The 11820-nt window shown below is 37.8% G+C and overlaps 1 protein-coding gene across 1 annotated transcript; it reads left to right on the plus strand.

The window, feature by feature from the left end:
• Positions 1–3243: 3243 nt before the first annotated feature.
• LOC145115015 (putative elongation factor 1-gamma 1) lies at positions 3244–6176 on the plus strand. Its single transcript, XM_079051161.1, has 8 exons — positions 3244–3374; positions 3476–3520; positions 4274–4423; positions 4518–4578; positions 4660–4712; positions 4808–4909; positions 5019–5517; positions 5606–6176. Exons 2-8 carry the CDS (start codon positions 3512–3514, stop codon positions 5983–5985), a joined length of 1254 nt encoding a protein of 417 aa, XP_078907287.1. The 5' UTR covers positions 3244–3374; positions 3476–3511; the 3' UTR covers positions 5986–6176.
• The last annotated feature ends 5644 nt before the right edge of the window (positions 6177–11820 follow it).

Genomic DNA, 11820 nt, shown 5'->3' on the forward strand with positions numbered 1-11820 from the left:
ACCTTCCGGTGATTAGGTTGTTCCACCCTCTCCGAGCATCGGGGACGATGCTTTTCTTTAAGCTTGGGGAGGGGTAGAGTTGTACATTAGGTTTATCCATGCATTTCATGTTCATATTCATGCATAAAAAAAACTCAAAAAGATTTTAGCCTTCTTATTTTCTTTTTCTTGCATTCTGCATTTTAAAATCTATAAAACCAAATATTTTCTAGTTTTTGCATCCCATTTTCATTTATTGTTTCCAAAAAAAAAAATTTAATACGAGATGAATACAATCTTTACATACAATAGCTCCATGAAGTGGGAAAATGAGAATTCAAATGAAAAAAATTATGAGGCGACCGGATAGTTATCGGAAGTGTAGAATCAGCTGTCATAACTAGGGGGCCCAAACACCGTAATTCGAGACCCCAACCTTAGATAATAAAAAAAAATGGCATACTGAAACGTTTTTGTGGGCGGTAATAACAACTTTAGGATGATTTGCTTCTGAATGTTTAAAAAGAATCCTTATCGATAACTCTGAACCCACAGAACACGAACCTATTTGTTGACACGCGTTACCCTCGCGGTAACAGAGAGCTTAAGTATCAGATCCACACAGTCAAGAAGGAAGAAAGGGTACAACTGTCATATTCAGTACCCAAATCAGAATTTCAAGTACTCAAGCGAAGAAATTTTCAGAAATTCAAAAGATTGAAGAACTCAAGCTCAAAACGAAGATACAAATCCAAGTTCAATCAAAAATCAAAAGTCATCTCAAAGTCAAATCTGACGAATGAAAAACTGTGTGATATGATACTTGTGGCTCTCGAAAAAGTGAAAGCATAGGAACTGGGCCCCTTCAGGTGAGCTCACTGTTTAAACGGAAGTTGATTCGCCGTGACGGGTTCTTAAGGATGCGTCGATTTTGATTCTTGACTATCTAGTCTTAAGGACATGAGATCCCGAACTGTGTTATTTTCGCTAGCAAAAGCTAATTAAGGTATGAAGTTTAAATAAAACTATGGTTGGATTATTGGATTACACCGTTTCGTGGTCTTCCTCACTTTGGGAGTCTGTGATATGTGGAAGGTAGCAGGATGGTCGCCTAGGTATTAATGATTGGAGCCCCATTGATGTAAATTCTGATCGTATATGTCCATATTTATAAAAATAAATAAAAAATATTACTTGTGTTCTTAAATTTTTTCTTTGGTTCATTTTTGTTCCTTAAGTATCTTTTGTACATATGTTTCTTTTTCATGATCTTCATTGCATGCATTCATTCTTAGCTTTTAGGATCTTTATATCCCCATTTGTTCTATGTTTCTTTTTGCCATCTAGAAATCGTCCTGTTTGTCCGGTTCTTGTTCTTTCTTGAGGACAAGAAAGGTCTAAGCTTGGGGAGATTTGTTAGGTGCAATTTGTGCACCTTTTTGCACACCTTTTAGTCCCATTTTCACGCATCTATTTAGCATAATTGTTCTTCCTTTTTCTTGCATTTTATCATATTCATGTTAATCTCTAGAACAACCTTATTTGCACACTTTCATGTATTTTTCATGTAAACCGGAGCTTGGAATGCGCTTTGGGAGGTGCCGGGAAGCATTGATGAAGATTTCGGGATGATCGGACGAAGAACGGAAAAGTTGGAAAAATCAAGTTTGGATTCGGAGTCAGAGGGGTACACGGGTCGTGTTGGATTTACACTGAAAAGTGAGCACGGGGCGTGTTTGACCAAGAAGAAGCTGTTGACCATGCTGAACACGGGCCGTGTTGACTGCTGAACACGACCCGTGTCAGTTTAGCCTATTTTGACACGGGCCGTGGTCGACCCAAAAAATGTCTTTTGGCAGTTTTTCCTATTTTTCATATCACGGGAATTGGGTCATTTTTACACACACAGAACACACCAGAGCACTTTTAGAGAGGAGAATTCAAGGGTTTTAGCAAGGGTTTGTCCGTTAATCATTGGGAAACATTTTAATTTCTTCTTTGTAAGCACTTTAGCACTTAATTTCATCTTTTAAACTTGTTAATCTTGTTCTAGCCATGTATGGCTAGAACCCTAACTTCTCCAATTTCATGTTTTGACTTTTTGATTGTGAATCAAATCATATGACCTGATGTTTGTGTTTAATTTCTATCTAGTGAAACTGATTTTATTTCAATCGAATGTTTGATTCTAATAATGATTCTTATTGGCCATTTGAATTAGGGTTAGGTCATTCAAGTTAGTCATTTTGCAAAATCCGTAATTATTTTGTGAATTGAACTAAGTAACAAGCATTAAATTGATTTCTTATGAATGAATTTAGTGTAAATCTTTTCACACATTCTTACGCTCCCGAGCTTGTGAGGAGTATTGGGTGTTGTTGGGAACATTCACAATAAGCTTAATGCAATCTTTTAATCTAATTCTAAGAGCTTGTTTAGATTAGGTTAGCAAGGTTAGGATTAATCAAAGAACTTGTTTTGATTGATTAATGTGGTGAATGGAAAGTGTTAGAGCTTGTTAACACTTTCAAGTACCAACTTAGATAGAATGAAACAAATGTCTTGTCATCTTTGATTCACATTGCTGGATTGTCATACATGAAGTTGGAGTCCTTACAAAAATTTGAACTTAATTCATTCGTTTAGTTGTTTACTCGTGTTTTAAATTTGTTTGTTTAATCATCGCATTCAAACCCCCCCCCCCCCTCCCTCTTAATCTTTTGTGAACAAATACCTTACGCAAAACAGGTATAGACTGATTGTCCCGTGTCTCTGTGGATCGACCCTACTTGCCTTGTACTACCTTTCTAGTGCAATATAGTGGGATTATTTTGAAGTATATCGTACCCCTATTATTTGTTGGGTCTGACACGCCTAACATTGACCACTAAATTTGGAATGGATTAACTTTATGATACTAATCTAGCCAAGATTTCCGTGAGCATCTGCTGATTTTTCGTTTTCAATTGTCGATGTAAATGATGTATAACATTCAACTCTTTTGTTGTATTTTATGAAATTAAAAATTTTAAAAATAATTTTTTTTATCCAAACTGATTTAGTAAAAAACCGATTACAGACTGATTACAAACCGGCCAGATAAAAAACACGGTTCTTAAAAACCTGTTTGCCTTCGTTGGAAACAGAGGACCGAATCGATGATTAAAAATCGAATATTCGGATTTGGGCATAAGCAATCAAATACGAATATACGAAAACAAAACAGATTGAAATATTGAAGTAGTGATGTAATTGGGCTGGGCCTGGTAATATTTTGTTATGATCCGTTCTTAATATTGGAAGGCTCACTCTGTCTTTTAATATGCTCGGCTACCTCTATACCAAAACCCTAGATTTGTATTTGTCACTGCTTTGGGAGTAAACGCTCGTACCAGGTATCCTTTTTCTGCTCAATCGAGCACCATGTATACTTATTGTCTCATTCGCTTTACTCTTCTTTACACCCTGATATACTGTTGAATTTTCGTTACTGTAGATCGGTATCAGAAGGCGATCGTTTGTTCCTCAAGCAATGGCGCTGGTGAGTTTTTTGTGTTAGTTTTGATTAGTTGACGCTTTTTTGTGCGGAGTTTGTGACGGATCTCACTTGTTTTGTATACAACTTGTACGGATGTGGCTTATGATATGCATTTTTTCGTGGATCGCTTTGTTTCGTTTACTCATTTCAACTTTTCTCGTTTTGTTCGTGACGTGAAAAACTCACTGGAACTTTATTGTATTCTTCATCCACTTGAATTTTCGATATTCATTTTGTTTTGTGTAATCAATCGATCATGCTTTGCCCGTGTACAAATTTTGCTAATTGATGTGGTTGATTTTGTTTCATAATCATCTGGAAATGCTAGATATTAATCATGACACCAAATTTAAAAGACATTGACATCCAATTATCTGATAGGGGATAAGGATTCAGAGGCTAGACATTAATCATGTATTTAATCTCCTTTTTGTTTATATTCTCGATGAGACGAAATTTATAAGACATTGACATCCAATTAACCTGATGGTGGGATAAGGATTCAGCGGTTTAGTAGGCCTCGGGAATGTTATTCATGCTTTTTGCTCTATACGGAATATTATTCTTAATTTTATTTAGTTTTGAATCTTATGTTTTCTCATGTAACCTTTTCAACATCTTGAAGTTCATATGTATTTTATACAACAATATCAATCGTTAAAAATTGATGTTTTAGTGTCTGATTTGTGATCATTTGGTATTTACATTCTTGTGTCAGTTAATTGCTTTTCATATGATGTATTCTTCTTGTTGCAGATTATGCATGCGGGGGCAAACAACAAGAATGTTTACAAGTCATTAATTGCTGCAGAATATGTTGGTGTTGAGATCAAAATGGATGAAAACTTTCAGATGGGTGTGTCAAATAAGACTCCTGAATTTCTTAAAATGAACCCTATTGGAAAGGTATCGTTCTTTTATTTTATGATCCAATTAAATCTTTCTACAAAAAGGAAAATTTTATTTAATTTTTATCCTGTATTCTTCATCATTAATGCAGGTCCCAGTTCTTGAGACTCCCGAGGGTGGAATATTTGAGAGTAATGCTATTGCTCGCTATGGTGAGGCACCAAATAGCCATTGTTTCTAATCTTCTTTTGGTTTTGAGTAATGAGCTTACTTTGTTATGTTTTATGCTGCAGTTGCTCATTTGAAACCTGGAAATTCTCTTTTTGGTTCTACACCGATAGAATATGTAACTTTTTTTGTGTTTTTTTATGATTATTAAGGAATAATTATACTTATAACTTATAAGAAAGCTTATCTATCTTATGAAATTATTTTATACAGGGCCAAATTGAGCAGTGGATTGACTTTGCAACCTTGGAGCTTGATGCAAGTATGAGGGGTTGGGCCATACCAAGATTTGGATATACCAACTACATCAAACCTGTTAGTCACTCTTGCTCTTTTCATAATGTTATTTTGAACTTTTAATGTTTCTTTTCCATGGGTTTATTTGAAATGCTCTAAATGACAATCTTGTGTGCATGTTTTGAAGGTTGAGGAGAGTTATATTGCTGCTACCAAGAGAGGTCTTGGTGCTCTAAACACATATCTTGCTTCACATACTTACTTGGTTGGTGATGGTGTTACTTTGGCTGACATCATCTTGACATGCAACCTTGTGATGGGTTTTAAATTTTTGTTGACAAAGAGTTTCACATCTGAGTTTCCTCATGTTGAGAGGTATTTCTGGACCCTGGTTAATCAACCAAAATTCAGTAAAATAATCGGAGAAGTTGTGCAAACCGAAGCTGTTATTCCTCTTCCTTCAGCCAAGAAACCAGAGGAAAAACCAAAATCCGAGCCTAAAAAGGAAGTCAAGAAAGAAGAAGCCCCTAAACCCAAGCCTGAAGCTGCCCCAGAAGAGGAAGAGGCACCCAAGCCTAAGGCAAAGAATCCTCTCGATTTATTGCCTCCAAGTCCAATGGTTTTGGATGACTGGAAAAGGCTTTACTCAAACACCAAAACTAATTTTCGTGAGGTTGCAATCAAAGGTATTTTCATTTTTGACTTTTTTAAAAAAAAAAAAATATCTTCTTCTCAGACAACAGTTGGCTGATATATTTATTGATTTTGTTGCAGGTTTTTGGGACATGTATGATCCAGAGGGATACTCTCTTTGGTTTTGCAACTACAAGTACAATGATGAGAACACTGTCTCATTTGTGACAATGAACAAGGTTGGTGGATTCCTTCAGCGTATGGATCTTGCAAGGAAATATGCTTTTGGAAAGATGTTGATTATTGGAAACGAGCCTCCATTCAAGGTCAAGGGTTTGTGGCTTTTCCGTGGGACTGAAATCCCAAAATTTGTGATGGATGAGTGTTATGACATGGAGCTTTACGAGTGGACCAAGGTTGACCTTTCTGATGAGGCTCAGAAGGAGCGAGTGAATCAGATGATTGAAGATTTTGAGCCTTTTGAGGGTGAAGCTCTCTTGGATGCCAAGTGCTTCAAGTGAGGGGAAATGCTGGGACCCTCGAACCATCAATTATTGTTGGTGATTGGGTAGATTTTTCTACAAAGTGTGTTTTTAGATATATGTCAACTTTGTTTTGTTTTGTGATGTTTACTAGCAATATTATAAACTAAACCAGTTTTGTTTTTTGGGTCCAGACTCTAGAGTATACATTTGCATCCCACAGTTGGTTATTGCTCTTCTTGCATTTGAAATGTGTTGTTTACAGGTTGGAAAATGTTTGTTGTTCAAAACCTGAAAGAATGCATGATATTTGCTAGATGATTGGAAACAACTAGAGTTTCATCTATGTAAGTTTATCAAGTAGGGTTCTTTAGACCCTGCAACAAATGAAACTGCATCACCTATTCTAGTTTAAAGCCTTTTTAAGTGCTGTTTGTTTTTTTGAAGCAAAAATTCATGAAGTTTATCGACAGATATTAAAAATTAAAATAAACTAAACGGTTGCAAACTATAGTAAGAAACGTGTTTTAGCAAGATTTTATAATATTTTAGCAAAAAATAATTATATCTCAGCAAAAAATGATAATATTTCAGCAAGAAATTATCATTATTCAATATAAAAAAAATTCAGCAAAAAAAAAAGATGTAACAAAAATTCAACAAGATTTCAACAACATATAATCAAGATTTCAGAAAAAAAAACAAGAGGTTGGAAGAGGCAATACAAGAGCTGCTCCAAATAGAACACGTGCAAATGTTTTTTACCCCAAAGACTTTTAAAAAACAAACAATTACGAGATGAAAAGCGTGCGTGTGCTGCGTTGTACAACAATAAGAGGTCTATAGAGATTTTTTACGAAAAACAAACAGCACCTTAGTGCGTTATACGTCTCTCGTGAGTAATAATGTTTTGATTGTTTCCAATATATTGTTTAACCATACAATGTACATGGGTCTATTTAAGCGTTTGGAAATTCTACCTTATTATGTAATTGTATGATATATCCAATGTGATTTGTGGCCTCCTAAATCTTTAGTTGTTTATTTGATCTTAATTCAATTGTGTTTTCGTATAACACATGACTAAGTCATTTTTTGTAGTTGATATCAATTGTTGGTGCTCTACCTTTGATGTGTGAAGAAGACAAACATCAAGGATTAATCCATAATTTGTAGTAAAATAGCGATTATTTTTTCATGATCAGCTGAACTTAGAAGCTTCTTGCTAGACATGCATGATTTTACTTTGATGAGATCATGTTTAGAATATGTTATAATTTATATTCTTTTTCTAGTAGACATGTCGTTGGTTCATTATTTAGCAAATAACAAGATGCTTGTGAGGAGTTGGTTTGTTTTAATGAGATCATGTTTAGAATATCTTATAATTTATGTTCTTTTCTAGGAGATCATCGTTGGTTCATTATTTAGCAAATAACAAGATGCTTGCGAGGAGTTGGTTTGTTTTATTTGTTAATGTGATAATTAATTCTCTAATTCAATATTGTTTTCATGAGATAGTCTATTGAAAAAATGTTACTTGCGAATTTCTCGCAATATTCTCATCTAATGTATTATTGGAATTAAATGAACATAACGTCTGTTTCGTATTAAGTTTTACAGACTTTTCTTGAATTTTCATTAAATTTTTTCCACTTCTTCTATAGGATTGAACGTTTAGCAACATAATTTTTCATAGTTTTTTAATTTTTTTCATAGAGATTCGTTTTATATCTAACGTTTTCTCTATTTTGTGTTTTAGGCACATGCACATGTTGACTTTCTTTTGTTCAAACTCCACTGGATGTTATAAGTTTTTAACTCGATCATTTTATGCAAGTTTCTATCATAGTGGTAATATTCATTTGGACGAAAGAGAGATTGTACCCGATGGTGGATTGTGTATGCATACAATTATAGTTATGTCAGCCATCTGGTGATGATGATCGGTGCGACAAGTTGAACCATCAAACTAATAATATGACCGATTTAATATTTGGTATGGATTTCAAAAACATGCTTTTATCATTTCACATTTCAATTTAGGAAAATATTCATTTGAGAATCACAAGGATGTCAATTAGTTTTATAATATGATAAATTTAATAAAATTATGTATATATTGAGTTTGATTAAAAAAATGAAATGAAATGTCCAAGTTATAACTGTAACATCCATAAAAATCATCTCAAATTTAAACTTTTTAAATCATTTCAAAACCAATGATTATTACAAAACTTGTTTTCAAAATAGTATAATGTCAGAGTATCTTAAAACCAAATCATGAAAACATAAGGAGGTGTACGATCACGCTTTCGCCTTCCCGCGATCATCAGAAGTCCCTGAAACAAAATCAACAACTGTAAGCCTGAAGCTTAGTGAGTTCCCACAAAATACCAACGCCATACAATCATAATCATATCATATAAACAAACACAACATGCATAATGAGCCATCAGTCTGACTGGACCGCCTCACAGGCCATCAGTCTATCTGGACTGCTCTCCGAGCCTTCGACACGTCTGGACCGCCTCTCAGGGCCTTCATCCTATCCGGACCGCTCGTCGGGCCTTTGGCCTGACTAGTATGCCCTAACCGGGTCTCTAGTCTATCCGGTCCGCCCTGGGTATCTTGGCCTACAGCACAAAGCAGGACTTGCCTCAACCCAATCCCCCAAACCAACAAACATGTGCACATACATATCATATGCTAGCTAGCAAGTACAGACAGTCATACAGATCTAACAGATCACTAATCATGGCAACCATCCTATAACCAGGATACCGATCTAACCGATCACTAACATAGCAACCATCCTATAACCAGGATACCGATCTAACCGATCACTAACATAGCAACCATCCTATAACCAGGATACTGATCTAACGAATCACTAACATATCAACTGTCCTATAACTAGGATACAATCATAAAGGGCCGACCTTGGTGCCTTAGACCCTGTTGATATAGTGAGAAGAACTCACATCACAAGTAACTCGAAGAGATAAAGTCAAACCCCACCAAATGTAGCTCCAAGTCCAACACCTACATCCACCAATGATCCACTTCCATAAATTCCCAAATTACCAAAATACCTCCAGAAGTCAAACTGGTCAGCCCTTGGTCAAAGTCAACAGTCCATGTTGACCCGACTCGTAGAGTGCAGCTAGCAACTCGTCGAGTTCCTTAAGAACTCAGAAATCACCAAAACCCTAATTGACTCGCCGAGTTTCCAACTAACTCGTCGAGTCCATACGTGTCTAGATGTCGGGGAAAACTCTAACTGACTCGTCGAGTCCTCTTACTGACTCGCCGAGTTCATGCAGAATCAAATACGGGCAATCTTCATCCGACTCGCCTAGTCGGCTATGCGACTCGTCGAGTTCATGCAGTCCATTTCTTATCCATACGTTTTTAAGCCACCCTAAAGCTCCATATTACAGATCTAACCTCCTAGGGCATGGTTTCCACGTAAAGTTGCAAACTTTACGTACATGCATGGTCCTAAATGCCAAAACCAAGCTAAGGGAAAGGTTTAACCCAAAGAGAAAGGCCCAAGCTTGCTAAATCTGATAACTTTATGGCTATAGGGACTTAGAGAAGTCCAGATCTGAAGTTACAACTTCAGATCATAACCAATACCCAAAATGGTTCACATATATTCTAAAATGGCCCTAAACTTAAGCATGGAGAGATCTAGCTAGAGGGAAGTCAAGGTAACGACTTGTTACCTTCAAAATGATGCCAATATGAAGTGGAGTCAGATCCACAAGCTTCTTTTTGCTCCAAGCTCCTTAGACTTCAAACCTTCTTCACAAAATGCACCAAAATCACTCTTTAAATCTCACAAACACTCAATAGCAAGGTCTAGAATGATTAGGGTTTCTTCTGTCCGTCAAGAGGTGGTAAGGGGCTGGAGGAAAGGACTTAAGGTCCTTTAAATAGGGTGCAAACCCTAAAAATTAGGGTTTCATCTTCCAGCTCTTCTCGTCGTGTCGGGGTCCACCGACTTGTCAAGTAGACCGCATAAATCACGCGGGCTGACTAAAACTCTACACGACGAGTTTGGGCCTCCAACTCGTCGAGTAGACTTCCTTGATTGCATGAAATCCCTAAATCTCATTCTCGGAAATCGGGATGTTACAACTCTCCCCCACTTGAACTAGGTTTCGTCCTCGAAGCCTGCTGCAATGGACAAATCAGAATAATGCTCTTGCATTCCAGCCTCCGACTCCCAAATCCACTCGGATCCCTTCCGATGCTGCCACTTGTATCTTTACCTAAAGTACCTCCTTGCTACGCATAACCTTTACCTCTCGTTCCAAGACGGCCACCGACCTCTCGACATAGTTCAGGCGTTCATCGTCCTGAAGATCCCTCAATGATGCCATGACGTCCTTGCCCGACATGCACTTCCGCATCTACAAGACATAGGAAGTGCTATGATTTTGACCGAGCTCCTCTGGGAGACCCAGTCGATATGCTGCCTTGCCAACATTGGCAAACCCGAAATGGCCCGATATATCGGAAACCTAACTTCCCTCCTTCCTGAAGCGGATCACACCCTGAAAACCTAGAGTCCTTCCCAGAACACAATCATGGATCACATGTGGCTGTTGATAATTCTCTGCTGGAGAAGAGATTATATATTCTTTCACGGAAACTCATTCGATAACCGAATTTTCAGAGATACACGGACTACGGAAAGCAAACTAGGAGATGAACCCTTAGTGTGCTAACATGACAATGCTTCCTTCAGCTCCCGAATCTACATACAGTAACAGTCAACTGCTAACACATAACCACAAACACATGTGGCTGGCCCGATTAACCTTAGGCTGGAATATCAATATGTTGAATCCGATCAACCACCGGATCGAAATCCTCAGGGTTTGTCGGCCTACCGCCTAAACCTACCGCTCCTCCTGGCCTTCGTCCCTACGACTTACAGTCGACCCGCACCAGGTATCTTGGCCTACTGCATCGATCAGGACCGCCTCAACCCTCCCAACACAATGTGTTGCCATAGATAATCAGGAGCAAGATCTAAACCGGTTCCCAGAACCTGACCGATAGGGATGCTCTAACCCAGCAACCCTCGACTTCTCGTTGACGACATTATACCTTTTTCCTATAACTCGCGATTCACCCCACGAACCGAAAGTTTCCCTCATTTACCTTACTGACCTCCATAGTGCATGCCTCGCACGGATACACTTGTGATCCCCAATGCAAGTTTCCACTATAAGCCATCCCGAGATGGCCGTCCATGAACCCACCCCAAGTTTCTGACTGAAACTACCACAATCATGTAGAGAAGACCCTCAAACAGGTCAATAGCGAACCTTTCACAATCTGAATCCATATGATACCCAAAACCTTAGTATAACATCTGACTCTTTACCATGCCGTTACCAATCTCCGGAGCGACGAAAGAAGGTGATCAACCAAGAACTTCCACATTACATTCGCTCCCTAACAACAACTTGCGAATATGTAGGAATAAGGGGTAAACGTCTCCCCGGATTCATTCTGGTATCTAGCTGATACTCCATTCGATCCTTACTGCTTCCGATAACCTATCGACGCTGTCGTCTTCTCGTCAGTGGCCCATTCCTACGGTTCTGTAGATATCCACTTTCCTCCGCTGCCCGAAGGACCTAATCAACGTTCCTCACATCACCAAACAAGCATCACAATACTAAAACTCTACCACGCATGATTCCCTTCTTGGAGCACGTTGCTACTCAAGAGTTTCCAGGCTCTCCTACATGACCATCGACGGTTCCTAAGGGCACTCTATAAGTGGTAACTAGCAAGTACGAAACGTACAATTCCACATGTTATTTTCACAAAGCAGCATGCTCAATACCA

Source organism: Lactuca virosa, chromosome 5, assembly GCF_052849685.1.
Source record: "Lactuca virosa cultivar CGN04683 chromosome 5, Lactuca_virosa_CGN04683_v6, whole genome shotgun sequence".
Taxonomy (NCBI): domain Eukaryota; kingdom Viridiplantae; phylum Streptophyta; class Magnoliopsida; order Asterales; family Asteraceae; genus Lactuca; species Lactuca virosa.